This window comes from Ammodytes marinus (genome assembly GCF_949987685.1).
Source record: "Ammodytes marinus genome assembly, chromosome: 6".
Lineage (NCBI taxonomy): Eukaryota > Metazoa > Chordata > Actinopteri > Uranoscopiformes > Ammodytidae > Ammodytes > Ammodytes marinus.
The window spans coordinates 18,107,832-18,135,762 of NC_137235.1; the positions used below are offsets into that span (position 1 = coordinate 18,107,832).

Below are 27,931 nucleotides of genomic sequence, written 5' to 3' on the forward strand. Positions count from 1 at the left end.
GAGTCAAATGAGATAGAGATCAATGCGTAACTTCTCCTCAGTTATTTTCTTATAAAGCTGATAAAGCAGCTCACTCTGGATAAGGCCACTGCAAATATTGCCTGTCACCATGGCGTTGCCCATGACAACTCCACAACCAGTAGTGGGGAGAAAGCGTGAGTGGATGTGTGTACGTGTGTTGTGTATGTCTGCGTATTGGAGAGGGGATCACATTAACTTTCTATGGAGAAACAGACACAGCTGAAGTGGATATGTGCTTGTCAGGGATCATCGTCAAAGCTTAAAGGACGTACTGATGTATGTGAGTGGAGGAGAGGTGAAAGTAGTGGATATTAACAAGCAAGACAGGCAGTCCTGCAAGCCAACACCTCAGGATCGCACAATGTATTGTGTCACTTCATTGAGGTATGTAGCAGTAATAGTGGTTGCATGATTATCAATATCATAGGCATATGATCAACATTATGTCTTCAGCTGTGGGGATTTCTCTATCGTGGGCCTTAGGCATGTTCTTGAGGATGTCGACAGCAAATGGGAGAAAATTAAGAAAAAAATTAACTTTTTCAACACATGGCAATACTCAGTTTGGAGGGCCGTCTAGCCATAACCTAGCCTGGCACCGCCCGCCTACTACTTCCGCTCAATTTTCATTTCCCTTCAGTAGTCAGTCTGGGTGTACGGTATATTCTTAGGTTTTCTCCGGACAGATTTCTGCCGGTCCAATCAGCGAACAGAAGGAGTGGCTCAGAAGCCGGTGCATGACACGGTTGGTTGGCAGATCCAGAGTGGCACTGGGCAGATCCAATAGTTTTAAACTTCAACAGACACCCGCTTTCAAGTGAGTTAACGTTTGTCAATTGAACGATTCCAGACCTTCTGTACAAATGAAATGAAGTACGATGGTCTGGTAGAACCAGGCTAGCCATAACCCTTTATGACAGAGGGAATTGAGACAAATTGTGTGTGTGTCTGTGTGTGTGTGTGTGTGTGTGTGTGTGTGTGTGTGTGTGTGTGTGTGTGTGTGTGTGTGTGTGTGTGTGTGTGTGTGTGTGTGTGTGTGTGTGTACTGTACATAATGACCTGGGGTGCACTAATAAGTAGGTTACGAAGACAAGGTAGTTTTGCACAAGGTATTTCCTGTGCAATGCATTACTCTTTTGTCTGTTTGAAAACTTTTGAGGAAAATGCTGGAGTGGCTTGAGAGGACGATGGACAAACATTCAATAACAACGGTAGATCAGTAATAACAAAGAGACTGTCGCTATTGCCCGACAGATTACCTCCAACAATTATTCACTCAGCATGCGAAGCAGGACATCTATTTGTAGTCCTAGCAGACTAATGAGCTCTTATTAAAAAAAAACATCAATCAAATCATGAAAAACAAACTTGCTCTTTTAAACTCGCTGTTACGTGGTGTAACCCTGTCTTTATTTTAACAATAGCTTTAACTCTGGACTTAGACAACTGAAGTGGGAAGAATCAAAATCATTTCATTCAAACACAGAAAAACAACCTTAATGGAAATTGATCAAACTTCTAACGACTCGCTGCTGCTCTGCTATCTTAATTTAGTCCACCGGAGTCAAGAAGGGTCCACGGCAGAGAATAAAGATGGTGAGGTGCTATTAGTTACTGTGTGTGCAGCGTATATATTACCTTAGCCTGAGATCCATTCAGCATCAGATAATAGAGCTTGCTGAGAATGCTCTGAAGCAACTGATCCCAGGAGATGCTCCTGTCCTCTCGCATTAGAAATGGAGGTCCAAACCTTAGGGACGAAATGAGAGAAAAAGGAGAGAAGATGGTAAGTTTAAAAGGTATGGTTTGCAATATGTTAAAATTATTTCCAAATTGACCTTTTTAGCCATCAATTAACATGGAAAGTCATCTAAACAACTACACTATTATTACATTCATTTCCATGATGGTGGACAGACTTGAATGTAGAGAAATTGCCGGTATAAAGGTTGCTGCAAACTATTGTGTTATCACCACATCTGTAAAGCTGTCAGCTGTCAAGTGCTTCAAGGCTTTAGAGTCAGTGCCTCATCTCCTGTGCTGACAGCTTGAAGTGATGCAACATGGGGTCAGGGGCCAAATGGGTGGAGAGAGACAGATACTATACACACAAACACAACAACCCTGTCATGAACCCTAACTTCATGAACGTTATAATGTTTTAGACAGGAGTTGATTCAAATTGTATCTATCTATCTATCTATCTATCTATCTATCTATCTATCTATCTATCTATCTATCTATCTATCTATCTATCTATCTATCTATCTATCTATCTATCTATCTATCTATCTATCTATCTATCTATCCATCCATCCATTTCTTTAATATCAACTCAAGAACATTTAAAAAAAATGGTATATTGTATAGTAGCTACTGGTTACGGAAAAAGTGATAGAATTGAATAAGAACCTTCCTTTAATAGATGGCTAAAGAACATGGAGACGTATGAAATATGAATCCGTCCTTCATTAAACTTTATTGTTGATCCCTGTAGGGAAATCTGATTTAACAGCACTAACAGCATAAAAGTTATGAGAAGGCTTTCTTTGTACACAATAAGCCCCTTGGTATCAGAGGATTACTGTCTACTCTTTGTGAATTAAATACTTTCTTTACAATGAGGCTCTGAGTTAGAAAGCAAACAATGTCTCTTCAGCAACACCACAGTGAGTTACTGTACATTTATCGTAATAAACTGCAGTCTTTGGAAAAACCCTGCTAAAAGAATATAAAGTAATTGTACATTATAAATTTGCCTCTAAGAAAACATAACAAAAACCCCAAGTTATATGCCTGAAAAAGTTTACTGTGAATATCAAATAAAATACAGGCTAAATTGAACTTAAAAAGACAAAATTAATAAAGACAGAATTAATATGCACTGGACATACTGTTGTATAGAGCATGTTCGCTCACTTAAAACAAGAGGTTGTCATGCACAAATGCACAAGGCAAACCGTCAATACATTTCATTTGCATAAATATCATGTGACTTTTACCCCCTCTGATTATTAATTTCAAAAGCACACTTTTCCAAAAAAGCAGAGGTGTTTCAAACATCAGACTTTGAACCGGTGGTGAGCCAGTAAGTTTACTGCTGTGATTTTGAATGTTTTCATTGCTATATTAGTATTTTGCCTGAGTAACTCTTTGCTCGTTTCTCGGGTAGTGGACTAATCTTTAAAAGGTAGCTGCAAAATAATCAAGTATTTACTTTGATTGGGGGCAAACGTAAATCCTTCCACACTTCTAAACAGGACTCCAAAATTCAAAATCTCATACCAGTCGTGATCCTTTAAATATGTTTGATGTTGCCTACAATGACAAATATGTTATAAATTAGGAAGTAGATTTGACCGAATAATGCAGCCACACACAAATCCTCCATCCAGCTATAGCTGAATTATCCTGTGCTTCCACTGTTTGCACCAACTGTGTTGTTGTATATGAGTTGTATTTTAGGTGCCAAGCTACTTAATGATGTTTCTTTCCCTTGTTAGAAAAACATAAGGCAATGGATAAGACCTCACTTTCACAGACTGTGTGCTTCAATTGTTCGACCCAGTCTCGAGTTTCTACACAGTCGGCTTCCAGCTACCGCTGAAAGAGAGCTCAAGCTGCACAAGCTGAATAAATCCAGCTAAATCTGTGGTACTAATGCAATGAATATAACAGGTGAAACAGCAGGTGGTTGTTGACATTGAGACAGCATTGGATGATGTAAAGGGAAAATAATAAATGAGCATTCTTCTTTAAAATTTGCATTATTTTCAAGATAGCAAGTTTACACAGTAGAGCCGGTTTTAAAGATGTTTGGCAAAAATCGAAGAAACAGTTTAATAAATGTACGATGACACCTGTTCGAATGTGACATAACACATAAAACAGATCCAAGTGAAATGACTCTGCTTCTGTGTGGTTACCAATTTATTTTTATTTTTTAAATTAAGCCCTCACGCCACAGTTGAATAAACTCACAACACATCAGGCCAGGATATGTAACCCATTGATTAAAAAAAAAAAAAAAAACGTTACCAACAACAACAACTTGAAAATCAATCTCACCGGACCGCTTGCTGGCCAGATCCTGCTGTGTTGCAGATGAGGAGGAGGAGCTTTGTGGAGGTGCCATGATGGTTGAGGTAGTCCGAGGACAGGGTGCCAGACGGAGGTAACCTCTGACCGTCTGCTCCAGCCGTAGAGGTGTAAGGGGAGGAGGGCAAGCTGTGGGGATACCCTGACAAAGACACAGAGGAGAGGAGAGAGCTACGTTATAAAGGCTGCTGACATAACATGGGAGATGCCACACTGTTCCTTTGCTGGCAAGCATTTATGAAAGTGATGATTGTACTTGTCAACCTGGTGCACTGTTTTGAAGAAGAAGAAGAAGAAGAAGAAGAAGAAGAAGAAGAAGAAGAAGAAGAAGAAGAAGAAGAAGAAGAAGAAGAAGAAGAAGAAGAAGAAGAAGAAGAAGAAGAAGAAGAAGAAGAAGAAGAAGAAGAAGAAGAAGAAGAAGAAGAAGAAGAAGAAGAAGAAGAAGAAGAAGAAGAAGAAGAAGAAGAAGAAGAAGAAGAAGAAGGGGCAGAGAGGGGAGTGACATGCAGAGAACGACTTTCACAAGTACCTGCAAAATCCCGTCAGGAATAAAAAGTAATATGTAAACTATTTCATAAACAGAAATAGGTGACTTTAAAAAATAGATTATTGTACAATGATCTGTTTAGTAAACTACTGGTAAGTTTTTTGTACGGTATATTATATACTTTAAAAACAAGCTCATTATAAAAACACAGGAACAAACTTGCTGGCAAAGAGTGTTAAAGAATTTATTCTATAAAAGTGTTTCTCATTCCTAAAGCTTATTAAATCAAGCTGGTAGGAAATGGACAGAAAATGGACTTGGGTTACAAAGCAGCCCTGGATGGGAGTGAGAAACTGCTATGCAAGAGCGACATCTAAATGTGAGACAGTTTCACTTTCTGGAATTATTTTCCGAAGATTTCCATTAGATTAGCCCTTTGATTCTAGTTTACCACAAGACGCTGTAGGAAGATTTACACCTTCTACCACAGACAGACAGACAGACAGACAGACAGACAGACAGACAGACAGACAGACAGACAGACAGACAGACGGACAGACAGACAGACGGACAGACACACACACACACACACACACAGTGATTAATACTGGGAAATAGCTGAGGGGATACATAAGGCTCAACCTCTTGTCTTCCAGGTAACATAAACTTTGACATTATCAGAGAATTTAATTAAACAATGCTTGTTCGAACTCTACCGTGCAATTAATCACTGCCACCTTGCAACATCACACACACACACACACACACACACACACACACACAAAAGCAGGTGTAAATAGATGTAAAGGTTTTGATAGCGCCTTCACAGAAGCAAACGGATCATTGAAACACACACACACACACACACACACACACACACACACACACACAGGAATGTCAGTGAGTAAATACAATCTCTGATTTACAAATAACATTATATGAATAAAAGACGACCAGTGTTGGCTGCTTAAACAAAATAGGAACATTTAAAACAGTTGAACAAAATTTTGTCCAAATTGCAACTTTGGACCAAGATTACACAATGCATGCATATTGCCTGCCCTACTGATAGCCAATTCATCTTTAGTCCCCCTTTCCTCCCTTCTTCCCTGTCCCATTCAGAGTAAAGATCAGTCAATAACCACAATGTCAAAGATACAGACCTGATTAACATTAAAACAAGTATTTCAGCGATATTTTTTCAGCACCGGTATTGTAGTGGGTAGTTTCAACACCCCAGAGCAACTCTTTAATGACAAAGAATACAATTCGCCCCCCACTTGTCCCGTGTGTATGCGGGGAGAACTCCTGTCAGACTGTCCATTCTCACCTCCTCTTCCTGAGATGGACAGAGGGGGAGACCACTGATAGAGGCAGGTGTTACTGGTGTGGAATATATCAAAAGGGACCAGAAAGTGAGAAGAGTATTTATCCCAGGGCCAAAAAAGAAAGAAAGAGCAGTGGTTGCTTATTTAAAAAAAAAAGTAATTCTAAAAAAAAATAAGGAAAAAATTTACACAGACGTCACAGCTGCACCGAGAAGGATCAGCTGCACACTGTACATCCTCTCACGAAGGCCTTAGATTAAGGATCAATCAACATGATATTCAAAAGGTTTGTTGTTGTTTATTTCATGTTAGCTGTTGGCATCTGTTCATAATCTGCTCATTTTTAATTAAAAGATACACATTAAGACTGAAGTGAGTGCGAGTGCAGCTAGGGAGAAAGCGATAGAGAAAGAGCGGGCGTATAGTGAGAGAGACACAGAAATCGCTGTTGAGATCGCATGGAGGTGAGCACGGCAGCGTTAATTAAAACAGCTTAGTGCAGAAGAAGATAGCTGCACCTCCTCTGGCTCTCTCTCTCTCTCTCTCTACACTCGCTTTTCTAACCGTCCTTCCTTTCATCCATTTGTATTATCTTATACTTCCTTCTCCCGTCTGGCAATCGACTCAGCCCTTACCTCCACACTTAATGAGAACTTTATTCTTGTCAAAAGTGCGCGGGGAAGTATCTACTAACCGAGGCCCCAGTTGTTGGTTTACTATAACTCAGGGCTGTTTGAATTAGAATTTTTTTTTAGGATGACAGTGTTTAAAACATTTAAATTCCTGCAGTGTTCTCTTGTTAACAAACGGTCGATATTTTTCTGCATCAGTTAGAACTGTGCTCTTGATGGTGCCATTACTCTGCAGGAATTGAATCACACGCACACACGCACGCATGCACAGACACAGACACACATTTAGAGTACATAATCATATTTCGCTGCTGCACAGGAGACAATGAAGCTCTTCGGTGTAAACATAGTGAATGAGTTGTGGAGGCGGAAATTAAACTCAAAAGAGGATTTTGGCTGCATGCCGACTGGACTTGACCAAATGTGTGACCCCTGTTGGTGCAATCCACACACACCTGACTAAAAATACCCCATGGGGTCATGATGGGCTTAGCCCTGGATAAATCAGAGACGCTGGCAGCAAATAACCATCTGACCAAAAATGCCCCTGTTGACAGAAAAGCACATGAGCTTTCTGCCAACAACGAAATGACAGATTAGGGAGTTGGCAGGGGAGAAACTAAATACACCTGATGCCGTTGTCTTTCACTCCTCTTTCCTCATACTGTGAACTTCCACTATACCACTATAGTACTAAACCCAGTTCATTTTCCCAGTGCTCTCTTCTTTTTGCCATCCCGTTTTGTATAAGAAAGCACGGTACAGTAGGCACATTAAGCAAGCCGGCTGTGTCTTCATGTTAATAATATAAAGCAAGTTGCAATCATTGAAATTTCACACAGGATTTTGTGCTCAGTAACATCCTGTCTCAAATGTTAGTCCTTTATGTTGCCATACTAAAGCCAAATGATAGCTGTTTATATGTGTAAATAAAGATACAAATGATTAACGTGCTGTATTATGAGCCATGTAATTGAGAATAAAATCTTACACTGCACATATGAAACAGACTTTTTAGAAGACTTAGCAGACTGGTTCACTTGAACACGGTTAAGATGTGTTGCTTTGTGGCCCGTCAGCAAAGGAAGCTGGCATTGGCACAGGGATTTATGAACCATTTGTGCTGTTATATGCCAGTTGAGCTGAGTGTAACTGTTATTTCCCAGATGATTCCCAGAGCAAGTTCCAAAGGCAGTCAGGATGATCACAGCACAAAATGTATTTCTAACTTTATTCTCTGCGGGTTCTTTTAAATAATGGCTCCCCCTGGAGGGGCATAGGTCCCCTGTGAATGTGCCTGGAAGATTTCAATTTTTCTATCTAGAGTTTGCTTCAGGCTGTAACTGCCTAAATGGAACTGCGTGGGGTTAAAGTTGCATGTGTGTCTTCGTCACAGTATGACTGGATTCAAGTAGAACTTTATGAGCAAACATGGCAGTATGCAGAAAACATTAATATGCTGCTGATTACTTTAAACCAAATTTTAACAGAAGAAATACATTGCTTGTATTTTTAAGGTATTCATCTATTATGCTAAACACATACATTGATTTTTTTACAGTTACATAAAAACAACACACACAGACATTCTCTCTCTCTCTGTCACAACTTCAGCCAGTATTTAGTTTGTTTTCATGTCTGTTTTCCTGGTTTCCTTTCTAACTCTCATGTCATTTCAGACCCGGCCACTCCCTCCTGCTCTGCACTCCCTGTTAATTGCATTCACCTGGCTTGCCCTTACTCACCTGCTCCCCATCTGCTAATCAGCCCCTCAGTTTATATACCAGTCCATTTCCCTCAGTCACTTGCCAGATTGTCCTAGTGTGTTCACCCAGCTTTCCAGCATTCAGATTTCATCCTGTGTTCTGATCCTGCTTGCCTGTTTGTGTTTCGACCTGTCTTTGGACTTTCCCTTTTGCCTGCCCCAACTGGACTTGTTTGCCATGCTGTCTTACTACCTGGTTTGTCATCCACTTCATTAAAATCTATTTTTGAATCTGAACTGTTTCCTGTGTCCTGCAATTGGGTTCTTGTCTGTCGTTTCCCTGAAACCCTGACACTCTCTCTCTCTCTCTCTTGGTCAAATTGCCTTTCTCTGTGCAGACAAAAGAGACTCACACAATCTTTGCTCCAACTTTGCTCAAATCTAGATTGACTTCTCCATTATCCAGGAGACACGTGGCTGAGCCTGGTCTTTACTTTTTTAATTTCAAGAGCACCGAGTGAACATCACGGAAAGTTTGCCCGCTAAGCTTCCCTGAGCTTCTATTCAGCAGTACAAGTCTTTTTCTTTGTGCAGCATTACCAAGCTTTATCGCTCTATTTATGTGCAAATTGCCCGAATTGTTGAGGGTGAAATGGGATGCTATTGTGGCGCCTTGGACCTAATTGATTTTTCAAAGTTTTCCATCACGAGACCATTACCTCTAAATGCAAAACCTCATTATTGTACCTGCAAGTGGTGCCTATTCAATATCCCCAAGAACGGTTACTGTTGAAGTAGGAGAAGCCCCACTCCGACACACTACACAGCAGCACGACATAGAATTCCCAGCAACACTAAAAGGCTTTCGAGCGAATCTGCCGAGAAAAGCACGACGGCTCCTTTACTAGATGTTGGGGTTCACACTTTTTCTGGTAATAGTTATTCATTTATTGACTACTTATTATTCATTGGTCAATATCGCTCTCCCCATGCACCCACGTAAAACACCCTATGTGGGTGTATCACAAAGCTCAACTGTCCCTACTCTACCCTTCTATTACCATATTTCTTTTACCAGAAAAGTGATGTAAAAGGAGACAAACACAAAAGCCAGGAATCAGGAGCAAATGGAGGCCACTTGAATAATTCCTTTTCAAAGAGCCAAATATGAATGTCATAGTACTACTGACTTCAAAGCGCTTGGAAACACTCCTCAAATTTCTAAATTCCTACTCTGGTGAACGAGTTTAACCTGACATAAATCTGACTCCTATTTGACCACCAGCTACAAAGGTGCACTTTTAAGTATTTGACATGTTTCATTTTTATATATTTGCTAGTGAAGTGGCTACAGAGATGATCATCATTATTTAGCCACTCTGGTCCAGACTTCAATACATCAAAGACTATTACATAGTTTGGCACTCATGGTCACCAAAGAATGATTTCTGCATGGTGATCCCCTGACTTGTCCTTTATAGTGCTATGAGCAGGTTGACATTTGTGGCTTTTAATAAACTATTGGTTTGATTGCCTTAAAATCTATTACATATAATTCTGGTCCTCCCAAGTCCCTACTAACTTTATTTATCCCATGACTTCCTCTTGCGTAACAAAAGGTTTAAAATATAGGGTTTAGTGTGAGAATCTAAACTATTGGGTTGGTGTGGGCATTTTATAACAGGTTGTAGAGGGAAATATGAAATGTCATTCAAGAGGAGAACAGAATATGTGTATCTTTTGTTCTGTTTGTATCTATATCCGTTTTGAAATCATAACACCAAAAAAGAAGTGACATTTTATATTTGTTTTATATAATCTATATATTCTGTGGCTGTTTAGATCACGCCTCGAGTCCACTGAGAAACACAGTTAGGTTCTGCACGGTACCGTTACCTTACTAGATCTGGCTTGTGTTTCCACTGCAGACACTGCTATTGGTAGACGGGGTTTACACCAGAAGGGGATAGACGCGGTCAGAGTCTATGGGTCGGAGACTCGATGTGACACGGAAGATACACGGATTGACCAGGTCACAAATCAACAATAGTCCAATAATGGCATTGCTTCATTTAGTCCACACACGTGTCTTTGACTTTGACATTTCTTTTTTAAATACAAGCAAATGGCTTATTTATTTTAGTAAGACCAAACTGAAATCTCATCAGGTATCTGTCTTGTAAATTCGCTTTCCATACAGTAAATCTGTTAAAGCATGAAGTGGGCTTTAATTTCTTTCACGAATGTTGCAAAACAGGCTCCATGATGGACATAACCAATAATGCATCTGAGGGGCTGTTCAGGCTGAGGAAGAGGCCTCTGTACAAAACACTACTCCTCAAAATACATAACATTGATTTTGGCTTGTGTAAAATACCTTGGCTGTGTATGCAATCACTCCATCCAAAAAGTGTCTGTAGTGTTAAAATCAAAATTCCCCCTACAGGGCACTTTCTCCCACAACAATTAATCTGTAATCTACCAACACTCTAAGAGGCATTGTAGTTCTACAGAGGGCCTAGAGTGACTACACTGAATCAGCAAAGTGAAACCACTTCATTATGCCTCAAAAGTAACTATGGCCTTACATCACCTTGGTTAACATCGCAATACGTTGACTGCTTCAAACAAACATGGCTTCTTTTTGCTCACACACTGGTGGCTGGAGTTTTAGGTTTGACAAGTTTTGATTAACTTAGAAAGGTAGAGGAGCTGTCAAACCTGGATTCATGACAGATTGCACAAATAGATAGAATATACACTGAAAACTGAACAATCAAATCAAAATCATTTTGCAAAAAAATAAAACAAAGGCATTACGTTACCAAAACGTTCCCTGTGTTACATTGTCTATATGCTGTTTCAAACAACTAAATAAATGCAGAAAATGCCGCCATGCATAATCTTTTATCTCCAGAATACCACAAGAAGTAATAGCTTCGGTAAATTCACGAGCCACACTTTATGAAACATGACATGAACCCCATTGAACAAAGTTATAATATCATGGAGTCTGGTCTGCTGTAATCTTATGAATTATTCCAGGGTAAGGCCCATTCATCATTTACATCAGATTGCTCACAACAATGGAAGTCACATTTCCCAGAGAGGACTTAAGTGTGATTTATTACCAGCGCATTTCTCTCTGTGACTGTGTGTGTGTGTGTGTGTTCTGTTTCCTCTTGAGAGACATTTATTTATGAGACTCTCTAGTGTAATCCTAATGGATTCATTACCTACTTGACTTTAGACTGTGTGTGTGTGTGTGTGTGTGTGTGTGTGTGTGTGTGCGCGTGCTTTTGCTCATGCATGATTGTGTTAGCACAAGTGTCTGTGTGTGACTGAGTGAAAGCTCACTATGTGTGTGTCTGCTCTCTGTTTCAGTGCTGTCACTCTTTTACTGTGTGAAGTGACAATAGAAAAGCCTCCTGTTGAGAAAGTGATTCTTAATTTTTTATGAGCACTTAGAGAGCACACATGTGAAATATTGATGTTGATCTTCTTCAGGGGTAACACAATCCACCATGAAGTGCCTCGTCTTCTAGTGTGTATGTACGTGCTTGTGCTGATCTTGACAAACTGTTGTTTTGTTTATTAACATTAGTATAATCATCTTTTAATTTATTCTGTTTGTTTTAAGCTGAACCTTTTTATCTTTTCAGGGTGACCTCTTACCACCAGTCCAGGGACATCGGATGCAAAATAGCCTTCTGGCTAATTCTGGCACATTTAATATATAAAAATAATTATGAGCTCTTAAAACTAAAATTCATTGCTCTGTGCCTTCAAACATAGGTCTCTGTTAAGCACAAGTGACAAGAGCATTAGGGTTAAAGAGGACCTATGATACTTTTTGACTTTTATGACCTATAAACGTTGCTATAATGATTTATAGTCATGTTTAACCATACTAGCTGATGGAGAAGCACAAAGCCAAGTGTGGTGAGAGACTGCTATGCTCGCTCAGATGAGAGGAAGAGTTTCCCGAAAATGTACATGTTTTTTTGTGATGTGATTCGTGTCAGGTTGCTCTATAGCAGTTTTTAACAAGAAATTAAGACCAGAAAAGTAGTATAATAGGAGATCTTTAAGAGATATCAACTCTGCCCTGTTTTCCTTCAGCTGAAGAACAGAAGTGAGGCCATCAATAGAAAAGTGTCTTCTCACCAGCTGCCATAGTAAAGAAACATCTTGCCACAGATTGATGTTTAACCACACAGCTCAAATGTCATCTACCAACAGGGATGTATATTGTATACAAACAGTATACAGTATATATCTATATTAAGCCATATCATTGTGTATGATGCATCAGTGAATATGACTAAATTGTATTCAGCATGCAGTGAGAAAAAAAATAATAGATGCCAACATACAAGAAGTGCTACAGCGTAAATTGCAAGTGTGGCAAAGTCAACCAGTTTAATAAGCAGAGCATGTGTGTGTGTTGTGTGTCATTATATGTACGTCATTCTTTTGTCAATAGCGCATTTGGCAGAGTGTTCCATTAACAAAAAAAAGAGTTTTGTAAGGACGGTGATGACGCAAGGTTGACTCATTGCTGTCTCTCTCTGAGACAGACGCTTCTGTGGATGTTAATCGTTTACCTCATGAACAAAATAAAAGAGGATTGGGGAGCAAAAGCTGGAGAACATTTAAAAAAATAAATACTTATTTCAGCTCTGACACGTGGGGGTATCTTTGGATGAAAACAGTTCCAACATGATGACTTCTCAGAGTTTTAGAGAACAAAAAAATGAGTTGTTGGAGTTAATCCAGGTGGGAATTTGTTTAATCTTTTTTTGTTCAGGATGATGTCATGCACCATGCTGGCATTCTAACGCGACAATTTATTCAATTTGTTTGGATGATATCTTGCACAAAGAAACCGAATAAAAAGATGAATAACAGAGCACATTGCAGAGTCTAAGCCTCTATAAGCAAGGTAAAATGTCTGCATGTGAAGAACAAGTGTAATACCCATAATGAAACACACAAGGGCTTGCTGAAAGTTCAGAAAGAACGAGTGTGAATCAACTAGCCTGGAAATCCTGACCCTGATATCTTGAACGATAGAGGGTCTGGCGACGATCAATAGTAATTTCCAACTCTAGGGGCGGCTCCTACTCGTGCATTTCAAATGCCACTGCACGCAGTTGGATAGCACTACAACCAATCAGAGCGACGCACAAGTGACGTAAGCCCCGTTCGTTTAGCGAACAGCTGTTAAACTGTTCAATTAAACGTTTGCCGTTGTCGGTCGGCAAAACAGAACATTCCACTTACTTGCTAGTGAAAGCTATGAGTCCCGTCTTCCAATTCGTTAAGGGTCGAGGCCAAAGCAGTCTCAAACTCACACAACATATCCGCAGCCATCTTTGATGTTTACTATCACAGCTTCGACGTCGCATGCACGTCACTGTCGTCATCCGGTTACGTCCTCCCCAGAGCACCATATAAAGGGCTCTGGCGCGCCCATATTAGATAGAACCAATTGAAACGTTATACCAGATTTCTGGTAGTCTTGATAAGCTTCAACGGAGCGTCTCCAGACCAACACGCGCAGCAAATTTAATTTGCCAGCGCCTAGTGGCAGGTCTGGGAATGCCAGGCTATGAATCAACATGAATGAAGGTGAAACCAAGGGGACAGTCGGAGGCTGAATGAATGTAGGGAAGTCAGTGTCGTCAGTGTTTGTGATGGACATCCTGTTACCGTGGTTACCTGAGTGCGGGGTGGAGCCTCCGCGGCTGTACATGGGAGGAGCCTGAAAGGCGTAGACTACATCGCTATCGGCGATCGCTGTGAGGTCATCGTCATCCCAAAAGGACCGGCGGAACCCCGTGGAGTACAGCTCTGATAGGATGACCTGAGGGAGAAACACTGTGTGAACTTTGTGTTTTTAAATCCAATTCCACAATGGCACCATAACTGACTCTCTTAGATAATAGGCAGGCAATTTCCAAAAGAAATTAAAATGTTTGTAAAGAGCTCACAGAAATCAAAGTAATCCCCAAAAGGTTGCTGCTAAACATCTCTAGAAATGAATCATATGTATAATCATAGCTTGAAAATTGTTTTGATAAAAAATATAACTCAAACAAGCTCACAATCAGACGGCGACTCAACATCTGAAACACATCATGATAGAAATTGAATGCATGAACATATGCAAAAGGAATGATATTAAGGAAAACTTTCTATTTAAATCCAACAGAATTGTTTGTGTACTATTTTAATCTTTAAGTCAGTATCTTCAGAGCCCTGAGAGTGGAACTGAAAAATGTAAAGTAAGTAAAGTCATGATTCACGCGGAATATTTTGTGCTTGTGAGTAATTGATGTCTATTAAGTATTATCACTGTAGAAAGTTGTGCATTAACAAACGATGAAAGTAAACAAAGAAAAGGATAAATGGCTCTTACAATCACACATCCAAACTGCGATTAAATAGCTCTCACTATTACAGACCAAACCATGTGTTTAGCTGACACACTCATAATAGGTGATGATTTGAACAGTCTGTTATTGTTTTGTATGTCAGGACAACTTGTCTGTAAAACTCAAAACTCACTATTAATACATATTAGCAAAAAGAGAGAAGTGATGAAAAGGAGGAAGGAGAATTATTGAATTAGTTTACAAAAAGGCTCGGGACACACAAACAAATACACGTACACACACGTTTTATCATATTCAAATCAAATATACTTCAAAGAAACTGCAGGGGGTTGGAAATATGGATACAGATAATGAGCATCTGTTCCACAGCGTTCTAAAATGACGACAGATTCCGACGCAAATTGTCAATATTCTTTTGTACTTTGTTTGCAGCAATGATTTTTTTGTGTAGCCTTTTTTGAAATAGAGGAAGATTTGATTTTTAGTGTATGCCAGTGGGAATTAAAAGCCGATCCAATATAAGCGATACAAAGTGTTTCCTAAATGCAGAAAACTAACAGAAGACTGTGGGGGATGTTAATTAAAGGTCACATATTATGCTAAGACCATATAATATGGTGTATAATAGTACCGAAAAGTGTATAATATGGGAGCTTTAAACAAAGTATCCCACCCACACACACACAGTTCTGAGGACAAGGTATTCTATCAGCCAAGTCAGTGAAAGCACCTGTGTAGGTAGACCATGGCTGTGTAGGAAATGCAACAGCTTAATTAACAAGAAAATATCCCTCAGTTATCTGGAATGAATTTCCTCATGATGAAACCGCATAAACGGAAGTGAATCTTTTGCCAGTTAGCAGAAAAATTCAACAGGGAACTTCCATTGCACTTAGAATGATAAAAGCTTTCATTTCCAACATGTTTCTATAACTACTCCATGATGGTCTGTTAAATTGGACAGGTCCACACTGACACAAAAACATTACTCATCTCACCTCTATCAACTAAAAGCATTATTACGCCCAAACGCTGGTGGCCAAAAAATTGGGATAGTTCAGAATAGATTTTGTGAGTACTTGCATTTTGTCAAACAGGCAAATTTGCTCTCTAACAATAGATAATGGAACAGTGCACTTATAAACCACAAAAAGAGTTATTTTCATTGCATGGAACATTTGCTAGTATTCTAGAGCTGTGAACACAGGTTTAGATAAATGTAGCAGTATTCATAATCTGTGTTATGGCAGGTGGAAGATTGATATAGTCATGCCTGTGGAACATTTACCATTTATCTTGAGACATTTTTAGCAATGAATGTACGATTTAATAAGTAAAAAAAAATGTATCGTCCATTATTCTTGTGATTCAAGAATATTTTTTTTCATATTTTAGCGCTGGTGCCACCACTTACCACAAGAGTGCAAAGGTGGAATCCTACAAGCATACAGGTTCTTAACAATTTCACAATTTCTTGTTTGAAAGCGAAAACAAAGTGTGTTAAAATAATGGATTAGCCAAACTGTCCATTATAAACATTTACTAAGAAAAGGTATGTCCCACAACGTACTTCCTGGTTGCACTTTAACCTGCTTTACTTGGCACAGTAATCGACAGACAGCAGTCCCTTTGGGTGGATTCTCCTTCCATTTCGCTTTCGAATTTACTGGTTTGAGGTAATAAACACTGAACTTTGTCACTTAAGTTACACAATAAGTGAAACAAGTGTGTGTGTGTGTGTGTGTGTGTGTGTGTGTGTGTGTGTGTGTGTGTGTGTGTGTGTGTACCTGGTCAGGTGAGATATTACCCTCCTCTGCCACCATGGCTCTCAGGCGGGACAGGGAACCAATGAGAGGCACAGCCAGTCCCACCCGAAGGTACCTCTGACCCTTGGTACTGAACACCAGCGTCACACACATCGGCCTGTGAGGCAGACAGAAGGGGAGATGGAGGGAGGGTGAGACAGTGGGGAGGTGTGCATTTGTATCAGGGAGGAAGGGAGGGAGGGAGGGATTTGGAAGAGCAAAGAATTGCCAAGTAGTTTTGCAATTCTGATTTAGCATGTTTACATTATCACAGCGTCCAAACACAGCCTGGCATACTGAGTTAGTTACATATTTGTATACAGACACAAACACACATATCAGGTGTTGCGCATGTACCGTCTAGAAAAGCACCCCTATCAAAACCAAAGTCTTGATGTATTTCAGTTGCTTAAACAGCGAAACAGAACATTCAATGCACTGTTGGGCTGTAATAAGTTTGGGGAAAATATTTCCTCTGACAATTCTGCGGTACAAAATCTAATTTCATGAGCACAAAATACTAGGCTTGTCTGTGTCAGACTTAATATATGAAGGGAAATGAATATTTTCAGAAGTTGCCTTGACATTTTTCTGACTCTTGTGTGTGTGTGAACATTTCTGCATGCCTGGACATGACAAGCAAAGCTAGCACATTGGTGAAGGTCCCACGTGAAGCTGCTGTGTTCTAGAACATGTCTGATTCATGGGAATTGGAACACCATGGGATAAAGGGATGAAAATGGGAAAGGGATGGTGGGGACTGGGGTGTTGTAATAAATAAGAGGATTGGATCTGTAACTAAGCATTCAAGTTTAACACAAGTAGTAAGTAACAGAAGTATGAAGAAAGGAAAGAGCGGAGAGAGACTATAGGTCACCGCCTTCTCATTTGGGACGGCGGCGCTGTATTCGCTGACACCTCCACTTCCTGTTTCCCATCATGCATTATTCAGGTGAGTAATGTGTTAGCAGCAGGGTGGCTGACAGGGCAGACGGCGGAGGATCTGAACCGCTGTTTTATTTACGCTCGTAGATGCTCCCGGAGGAGACACCGAGATGTCAAATGTAACTGGATGAGAGGTGTGTGTGCGCGCTGATACTCGAGAGGGACCGGAAATAGAGATGTCATCTTAACAAGCAGGGTTTTTTAATCCTACTGATAGTCTCTTCTATATAACAGTCTGTCATGTGTTCCCATTTCAAGCACCGAGATTGCACGGTGCTCTTCAGATTTAAAAAAAAAAAAAAAGATCTTATAAAATCATGTTAGAGCCAGGATCATGCTCAAATTCTTTACAGATGTAACATCCTGCATGTTTTGAAATCAGTAACAGTACTATATTACAAAAAAAGTACACTTCTCAGGTATTTTCTCATGGGGTGTTGAGGTGGTGGATGAAAGATATTGAAGATAAGAGGATTCAGCAAACTACGGAATGTAGTGAAATAATGTGAAAGGAATTTAATTGATAAAATAACCGATTATTGTTTTTGGTTGTTATTTCCTCTTTTTAGCATGTTCTACGCATGACTGGACACAAGGAAAAGACAATATGTTATGGTTATCTAGTATACATCGGAGCTTTATGGGAAATAACTTCAAGTCAAAGGAACCCAATATAATTGATCAATGTGTCATTTCTTCTGCCCCATAAGGATCAACAAAGCTAGTAGAGGACTCAGGAATATGTCAATCAATTACAGTCCATCCTACACGCCCACACAGTCCTGAGGTCAGGTCTATTCAGGCAAAACAATTAAAATCTCCTGTGTTGGTAGATCATGGTTAGCTGATTATTGATGCCTAAAGTATAAATATTTGCATCTTTGCTGTCAAAATAAAATAAAAGTATTTTGCATTCCCTCCACCTCTCTCTCTCTTTCTTCATATGTCAAAGTCGGGCTGACCTTGCTGACATTCAGCTTCTGGTATGCTTGAAAATGGAAACAACAGAGTGTTTGCTCAGGGACTTTGATATGACCAGGGCCAAACGCTGTTCAAATGTGTACATACGTACATACATATGTCCAGCATAAACTTTCCCGCCCCTAGGAAAAGCTTCTAAAAACGTCTGCATGCTCTGCTACCGGAGTTAAACACAATAAACCGGAGTGTGGAAAAGTTATTACCTTAATATAGTGTTGCAAAGCAGAAAAACACGTGTTGGCGCATTGATTCTATTGTATTTGATGCTGTTCTAATAAATGCACTTTTGACTCTACAACTTGTGTGTTATACATCACCTGGTTTGTCGTAGGGGAATAGGCAGGGAGATACATAGAAATGGGTCGAATGTGTTGCTCTGTTTAAGGCAATGAGGGCACGTCAGTGAAGACCTGCAGACAGACAGAAAGAGACAGAGAGAGCAAGATTAATCATTTTAGCTATATATGACAAAATATTTAATTGAAAGACAGACAGACAGACAGACAGACAGACAGACAGACAGATATTTTCACATAAACTCATTGCAGTCACAAAGCTTACATCGAAAAACGGCCATTAGAGAAGAAAGCTCTTTTTGCTTGAGATGACTTCAACCAAAGTGTTTGACAGATGGATAAACAGATAGCACCATCCCTACATGCCATTTCCCTACCTTCGGGGTATATGGAGTAAATGTGCAGTCCAAATTGTCTGTCTTTTATGCTGCACACAGTTAAAACCTCTATGGTGGTTTAATGAGAATATTCCATGAGGACAGTGGTGAATAGTGAGCATTAACACAGGCCATCTGGTTTCTATCGGCTGTTAGAGAAAGGGAAAGTTAAGGAGGTGCGATATTGTGGTAAACTGAACCCATGAAGAACATGCTGAGATGGAGAAAAGGGGAGATGTACTAGAAAGAAAAGAAAACGAAGAAAGTAGAGAGGAGTACTGTGGGGAGAGAAGAAAGAGGAGAGGAAAGGTGGAGGGGATATTTAAAGGCAGAGAGAGGAAGGATACTACACATTAATGGTTACGCCTAAAGGAACAAAGGGTGACTAGACTAAAATGAAGCGCGGCATATAGAAAGGCAGATGACACAGAAGTGAAGTGCAAAGAGACAGAGATGAAGAGGAAGACAGCAGAGTGCAGGGCTCGGAGGAACTGGAAAGCACAGCTGGTGGAGAAAAAAAGATGATCCCAACCTAGGCTGGTATCAGCAAAGATGTGCAGCCTAAAATAGTTTACTCAAAGACAGACAGTAGGCGATGATCTCAGTGACCTCATAATGATCTTCCTTTCACTTTTATGGATTAAAAAATAGTTTATGTTACCTTTTTGTTCAGCTTTAGAGGTGCTGGTAGGAGGATTTTTTCTATCTTTTGGACAGAGCCAAGTTAGCTGATTCGATTATTTATGCTAAGATAAACTTCATTGGCTACTACTGTAGCTTCATATGTAATACACAAACATAAGAGTGGTATCGATCATCTCAAATTTTTGGCAAGGAAGTTAAACAAATAAGAACTATTATTCTAAGATGTAAAAATATGAGCAAAAAGGCTAGACTAATAAGCTCACTTGTTGCTATACAAACTGTGTTAAGTGTTATTGGGTTAATCATATCAATATCTGTATGCTGGTGAAGGGGTCCTGAATATGTCTTCACTGCCAGGATTGTGTGATGGAAACAAACAGTCTGACACAAAGACAGTGAGGGGATGGATAAGCAAACACAATGCAATTCAGCTCAGCTCAGCTCAACTACAAATCCACATAGTTCCCAGGGGTGCAGGTTTCCAGGTGTGCGAGTAATGCTTTTTCTTCTTCTATCTTTACGAACCAGCTAGCCTCAAATAACCTGCTGTCCTTCCCTAAACCTGACTATAATCTAACGTTTCCATATGGCAATCGGCTGAAAGCGCTATGCTCACTTTGTCCTCGTGCCACATAATCATCATCTCGTTGTGCAGAAACATAATCCTTTTATGCACGCAGGATCATTTAATGTAAATCAGTGGCTGTGTTGCCTTGCGTGTAGCCTACTCATTTACACAATAGTATTGTGCCGATTCAAGCCATTACATCTTCTATGCAAACCATTTCTTTGAGGCAACCTGACAAACATGGCTGAGTCACACATTTGTCTCCATCAGAGGGTTATCTATTCTTTATAGAATAATGAGCTCTAACCAAGCTTGAAGCTACTGCTTTAGCTTTCATCTTTTATGTTATATTTGTAGTAGTTAAATACAGTAGTTTACATTTGAAAAAGCAAGGGATTATAATGCATTTTAATTTTTTCTTCTGTGTTGCAGCAAACATTTCAAAGGAGTTTCTTGATACCTACTATATGTTGATGACATTTCCTTTCCATTTATTCATTCAATTTCATACTTAAAGGAAATTTCTTGCCATGTTGCTGCATTACGCTCTCTTATCACAAACAGTTTTGTTCAATGTGACTTTGTGTGTGTGTGTGTGTGTGTGTGTGTGTGTGTGTGTGTGTGTGTGTGTGTGTGTGTGTGTGTGTGTGTGTGTGTGTGTGTGTGTGTGTGTGTGCGTGCGTGTGTGCTGTCAGATGCTTGTTTCATCTCCCAGTGTCTCACCATCACTCCTGCCAGTTGAGTTTTATCCAAGTTTGTTACAAACTTGTCAGATGCACAAATATGCTGGAAATACAACAGTTTTTCCAGCTCCTCATTTCCTTTCTGTCAGTGATGTAACCAGCATGCCGTAGCAGCCTCGCTAATGATGCCAGTTCCTACAAAGTAAAACAGACTGACAGGCTGCACGTACGCACACGCACACACACTTTAAACTCTGAACCTACTGACACTGACATTCACACGTGCATGCAGGCACATCCGTGTAAATAAAAACACACACAGCATCACTTAAAAAAGCTTGTTGCTAACCTGACAGTGTAAACAATTTGGTGCAATGCATGAGATCAATATTCCTGCTGATAGGTGTGTATGGGTTTTGGGATAGAGTAGCGAGGGCTGAACTGTGTTGCATGACGTTCAGGTGTTAAACCAAAAGACCACCATCTTTTAGTTTAGACCAAATACCCGGAGCTGCACAAATTACACCCACAAAACACGCACACGCACAGCAGCAGCTGCTCCTGTTTATCAGACAGAAAGTTGAGCTGCTCAGCATCCCTCCGTTCTGCTCACCGCTAAATAAATAACAGTCCACCTGCACCATCTCTAAAACACTATGCAGTACCACGTTTCCATTTTCCAGCATTTTTCATACTGTTATTCCAAATTGAGAAGCTTTTGCACTTTGCAGCACAATACAGGGGATGGTGTGTAGGTGATGTGGATGATGCAATGCATTCAGCTCAAAATAGGTCAGGACTTTGGTATATGACATGAAACGGTAGAAAAGTTATACGATCTGTCTATTATGGTGTCAGGGATGAGCTGATGTTGTCAGAATTTCAGAGTTAGATAGATATTGAAGTTAGTTGACATCCTACAACAACACACAAAAAGTATTCTAACCTAAACACACAACTCTTACACTCATATCAGTGCATTTCCTCCAGTGAGAAGAGTGAAGTGTTGTAAATTACCTCTGGTTTAAACTAACTGACACACTTATAACTACTGAGGGCGTAAATAACTGTGTAAGTCATGTGTAGCAGTTGATGTGTACATTTTTGTCCATGTGAGATTTGATGGGCTAAGGAATTGGGATTGTACTGGGTGTGTGATTCACATAATAAAGCACACAAAGATAGAGCTATATATAATTTGCAGACTTTTCACACATAACATAAACAGATGTAGTCTGAACTTTCAATAACATAAACAAACAGAAAGACATATATACTGCCAAGTGAAAGAACATGTTTGGCCAAGTCTGATTTCCTCTGTTCCTGTTTTTATTTCATCCAAAATAATTCATCAGCAGCAAACAAACCAAGAAGTTCCTTTCAAAGAAACCTGATTGTTTTGTCAGTGCAGTCTCAACCTTATTTAAGGTGTGACTGTGTCTGCCGACAGTGATGGATGAGGCCCGAACTCAGGCGGAGACACAAGCACATAACAACTAAACAGAGTTTGTTGCAGGCATTTAAACTCAAAAACATTTGGTACAAAAGACAATTGAGTTGTTTTCAGCATAATTTAAATGTATTCATTTAATCAGTTGTTTGTTAGCTGCTGTTGGAGAACTGTTGAAGACACATCTATAGTTACCAATACTTTCCACAATTCAGTCTGAAAAAACAAAGGTCAAGAATATTATTAAGCTTTAATCTGGTTTCTATTGCTATTGCCAAAAAATGCATATTCTCATACCACTGAGAATTATTATTACAGCCGGAAGAAGCAAAGCAGACAGAACCTGTGTAAACAGCAGGGCCAGATGCACTGATGCTTTGGTAAGTAAAAAAAAAAACATATGTTTTTTACTTACTACCCCCCACACACACACCTTCTCTCCCCAGGCCTTCTGTAAATGATAAATGATCAAGTGTTGTGTGCAAAACATATTTATAACACCTGGCTGGACTGTTATGGGGCAACGCACCACTGCACATTTATGATTCAGCCACAGGCTTGTCTTGCATTTGCTGCACAAGTACACATCATAACTATGTTTTACACGTTTTGATCAATTATTAATTGACTCAAGTTATGACGCATTGGATTCTTGGAAGAAATATAATGTTACAGGCACTCTATGAACAAAATCAATTTTCCTTTCACAAATAAATAAATTCAATTTCTCCCCCTCCAACCCAAATAGCCTACACCAGCACCATAAACATTATAATCATCTGTTTGTAATAGACAGAATGAGTGAGTGTGCATGTGGTTTAGCATGGAGTAAATTAATGAATACTATAACTTTTTTCACGGCAGACATGTTAACGTGCAATAGTGGGAAAACGTGCGACTAAAGCCATTGACGGCTCTATTCCATTAAGCTGTGCAGTGAACAAGCATACCTATTACAAGTAGCCTACCTGGATTTGCACACCCTAATTGGAATGCAGCCATTTTTGTTATAAATTACATTTAATCTCAACATGTCAAAAACCAGGAAATGAGGTGACTTAGATTTTTTATAAAAGAACACAATTAAGAACATGTAGCATACTAGCATCCGAACATGCGAGACGTATTTGATGAAAAAGGAATCCTTTGGCCTGGGACTGATGACACTAAGGGTGTATTCACACATGCCGTGTTTAGTTCGGTTGAAACGAACTCAGATGCACTTCTGCCTTCGGTGCGCATCTTTCAGGCAGGTGTGAATACAGCAATCGCACTCGGGTGCGGACCAAACAAACGCTCCGAGACCCAGCTGAAGAGGTAGTCTCGATGCGTTTCCAAACGCACTCTGCTGCAGTTCGTTTGTGGTGTGAATTTGTTCGGACTCGATCCGACCCAAATGCAGGAGGCACTGTGCCTTTTCTTTCTTTTTTAATAAATAGCCGTCAGCTTCACATTATGGGAAAGTGTTGTTGTCACCATTATTAGGAAGATTAGTTGTGGTTTGACCGGGAGCCCAGAACAATATAAATGCTGAATGTGTTCAGCGATCAGATGAAGGAGAGGGGAGCGTCTCTCGCACAGTGCCAACAGGTTCACGCTGCGCAAGAAGTGTGTGTTTTTATTTTGCTTCCCATGTACGGGACCGTCAATACTATCCCCGTGTCAGTTTGGAGCTGAACTGCGCCGACCCAGCTGATACACAGCTTAATCAGCTGAGTGTCAGCTTGAGCCTATTCTTCTCGCGTGACGCGCATCCAGCACCAAAAATACAGTAAAAATGATGTTTCACATCGTAGGCTACAAGCCACATAACGTGGCATTGACATAAGGCTACACATTATGACCATATGAAACAACAATAATTTGATGTTTTTCCTCTTTATTTATAGGTTAGATGTAGGCCCTTTTATTATTTTTAACCCCATATTATATCAATGATATATATTTCGCAGTTTAAACTTCGTGCTTCCTGTTTCTCTCCACCCCAGAATGTCTGTCCAATGAATGAATGACCTCAGATCACGTGTGGTTTTGCTTCGTAATGCTGGTTCACTTGCAAAAGGGGCAATATGAAAGTGGACCACACCAAACAAAAAAAATCAAAACTCTATTTGGTCTGGACCAAAGCAAGTGCACTAGCGGACTTTCCCAGTGTGAATACACCCTAAGTCTTAAAAATAGTGTTGCTTTAAATGCTGTCAAAAGGCAAAGAACTGCAGCAGATGAAGAGCTCCATTATACTGTTTGTCATAGTTGTCTATAGTTCAGTGCTCCTCCAGGGACTGAAAGAGATACGGCTCACAGAGTTAATTTTCTTCTGTCATCCCGTCAGTCACTCATTCAGTCATGTGTCACTGGCTGTGGGATGGACGGCCCCCTGTATCTCTCTCTGTACGAGAATACCAGTTGAGACTCCCTGTCAGGGGAAATTAACTCAGCTAAAAGGGGCTGTCAAGACTCTCTCTCTCACTCACACTCACACACACACACACACACACACACACACACACACACACACACACACACACACACACACACACACACACACACACACACACACACACACACACACACACACACACCTCACTTTTCCCGTTCCCTAAGATAAAACTCTCCCTCGCCATTACATTTGGAGACAAACAATATTGTCGCGTATCTGGTCTCAACATCACCCTCATAAACATTAGTCTCCTCTATCTGGTTTAAAGTCAACTAACCAAATAACTGGGTGATAAATGGATCACATGTAATAACTAACAGAAGTTACCTGGACATACATGACTGAACTTTTCCAGTTGGTAACAGGGTCAGAAGACTGGATTCAAACTGGTTGATTTGACAATACGAAAACTTTTCTGAACAACTGGACGGATTCAAAGACGTCAATCGGTCCAGACACATACTCACTCTCCATCTCTCTGCAGTATCTCTCTTCCTTTCAATCTCATATATTCACTCTATATCACTCAACTAATGCATCACTCCTGTGTGCAATGCAGATAGAGACGTATAACTGATAACATGACTGAATCAAGTTTGGAGGCTAGTGTTTCTGGAAGTACGGTTGAAAAATCTAAACCAGCATTGAATAAACAGTATATCATGAACACATGGATTATGATATCTAGGTTGGGGTGTCTTCATCCAAACCACTGGATGGGGACGGGACTGCAGAAGGCTTCCTTTTTCTTTAATTGATCATTAATAGTTATAGCAAGATCAGTTTCAAGAAACAGCATGTCCATCGAAACAACACTAAAAACTGAGAAGTTACATATTTTTTAGGAAGAAATCTGGAACACAGTCAATGCATCTGGAGTGTACAGATGCATGTTAAAATGTTTAGTTGTTAATAGTATTTTAAACCAAATATCAATTTGAGCTCACTGCCCAAATTAACAAATGGTTCATTTGTTTTCTTATCCAAACTTTGGGCTGAAGCTTCTCCTCAACAGACATATTTGCCAGAAAGACACACACACACACACACACACACACGTCTGATGTTTAGGGTGAATCTGCAGGACACAGTGCATTAACGTGAGGTGGAGCCAATTCCCGAAACAATCAAATCCTCTATGATATCTTCTCCAGCCAGCCAACGTTGTGCATATGAATGAACGTGCACACATACACACGTGCGCACGCCTGGGTGTCACAGGTGATTTTCGGGTGGGTTAACATCAGCGGAAGATAGTGTTTTAATGAGCCAAGAATCTTGAGAACTAACCTTTGACATACGGTTTGGGGTTCCAGACGATGGAATACAAATTTTGGGATGACGAGACTCCCGAGGGGCTAATGTGATCCAGACAATTCATATGCAAAAGGAAACGTTCACAAAGGGTTGTTTAAGAGGATCCAGGTGTGTACCGGCTACTGTGACTCAATGTAAACTACTGAATGACTCAAAGTGAGGTGGCAAATGACCTTGTGTGGACGATTTGGTTTTTTCAAAAAAGGAAATGAAGAGATCAAAGAGTAACTTCTATTTGATAAAGGCCGGCACTAACTTCACTAAGTCTGATACTGCATGGAGCTGGATGGTACAAGCAGAGAGGGGGTGGGAGAGAGCATTACATGAACCAGGGCTCGGAGAAAGCACTGTGGGTGGTGAAAGGATCAAAATCATAGTATAAGAAAGGTCAACGATGGGCCATATTTCCGTCAGCCACTCAAGTCAGCTGTTGCGTTGTGGCGTGAGCAGGCTGATGCTTCAGAGGGGTGACAGTCCCAACCTGGAAGCATCTTTGGGCTAAAGTGGAATCCCAGTAGATGAGAGAAAGTTTGCTTTTATGAAGCGTGCTGTATTCAAAGGATCCGGCAATCCAAGAAGAAATGAATATTGATGAAGTGAACATCCCATTCCGTGGGGATCAGTTTGCTCCGGTGCATTGGTGGCTCTTAAAAGGTTTTGCTTTGGGTTTTGCATTAAGTGTTTATGGCTCTCAGTTCCAACTGTTCAGGGACAATGAAAAAACAATGGAATTGTTTTGCTTGCATGTATTTTTCACTGAACGCTGTATCAGTAACTGCACACACATGTAGAAATCACAGAAACTTGAGTCTTTCTATCTGACAGCATTTATTTATACAAATTGTATAATATCCCAAAACGTGTTCAAAATCGACTCTGGGTCCCAATAAAAGACACTGATAGGAGAACAGTAAGCATCCTTGTATGCGTTGTTTGTTCAAAAAGAGAGGCTGGGGTTTTCCGCACGTCTCCCGGGCCATTAAAAATAGATGGCACAAACTGAGAGTGACAAACAGAGGATGGGGAGAAGGGGGGGGGGGGCAGCTTTGACAAAGACTCATTGAAACGTTGCAGCACAATGGAGTGACTTGAGCACCGTCTCCCACATTGGCAGCCCCACACCGCATGACAGCACCGGCTCTAATCGCAAACATTTATTCAGATCAGACAACTTCACTGAATGCCTCTGAGGACCATCTCTGGGAGATATAAAAAGAATCCGGAAGGAAGGAGGAGGAGGAGAAAGATAGATCAACCAAGTGATATAGACAGAGAGAGAGAGAACGGAAGGCCAGAGAGACAGACAAAGACAGATACAGTCAGAAACTAAAATATGACACTGAGATTGAGGGGGGATTGATTGATCGCTCTTTTGATGGTCTGCATTGAGAGGCAAAGTGGCTCTAGTTCCAGTGGTTACACCAAGGAAAGAGGACGGAATAATAAAAATAATAAAAAATAAAAAAATGTAACCAGCTCAGACTGAAACAAACTAATGAGATGAGAATACAAATGGATAAAAAGTCTATTTACAATAGAGAAGGCCTGAAGAAAACAAATTCCTGACCATCTGAGAATCTTGGTCTATTTTTTGGTAAATGAGAGGGGGGTCGCAGGGGAGAATACTAAAAATCAACAAACAGCAGTATCAATTAAAGCATAACTTGTCTTGTGTATTTGATGTGCTTTGGCATAAACAGTGCTTGATTAAGGTTTGGGAGTTGAGCTTTTTTTATTCAAGCATCAAACAAT

At 40.1% G+C, this 27,931-nt stretch overlaps 1 protein-coding gene across 1 annotated transcript in view; it reads right to left on the reverse strand.

Moving 5' to 3' along the window:
* usp43a (ubiquitin specific peptidase 43a) overlaps positions 1–27,931 on the reverse strand; it is a gene marked incomplete at its 5' end in the record, with an annotated part of 84,853 nt that overhangs the window by 24,574 nt on the left and 32,348 nt on the right. The window contains 5 exons of the mRNA XM_080030103.1: positions 1,660–1,771; positions 4,090–4,261; positions 13,996–14,140; positions 16,460–16,595; positions 18,721–18,813. Coding sequence (XP_079886229.1) covers positions 1,660–1,771; positions 4,090–4,261; positions 13,996–14,140; positions 16,460–16,595; positions 18,721–18,813 — 658 coding nt within the window. The remainder of the gene's footprint in view (positions 1–1,659; positions 1,772–4,089; positions 4,262–13,995; positions 14,141–16,459; positions 16,596–18,720; positions 18,814–27,931) is intronic.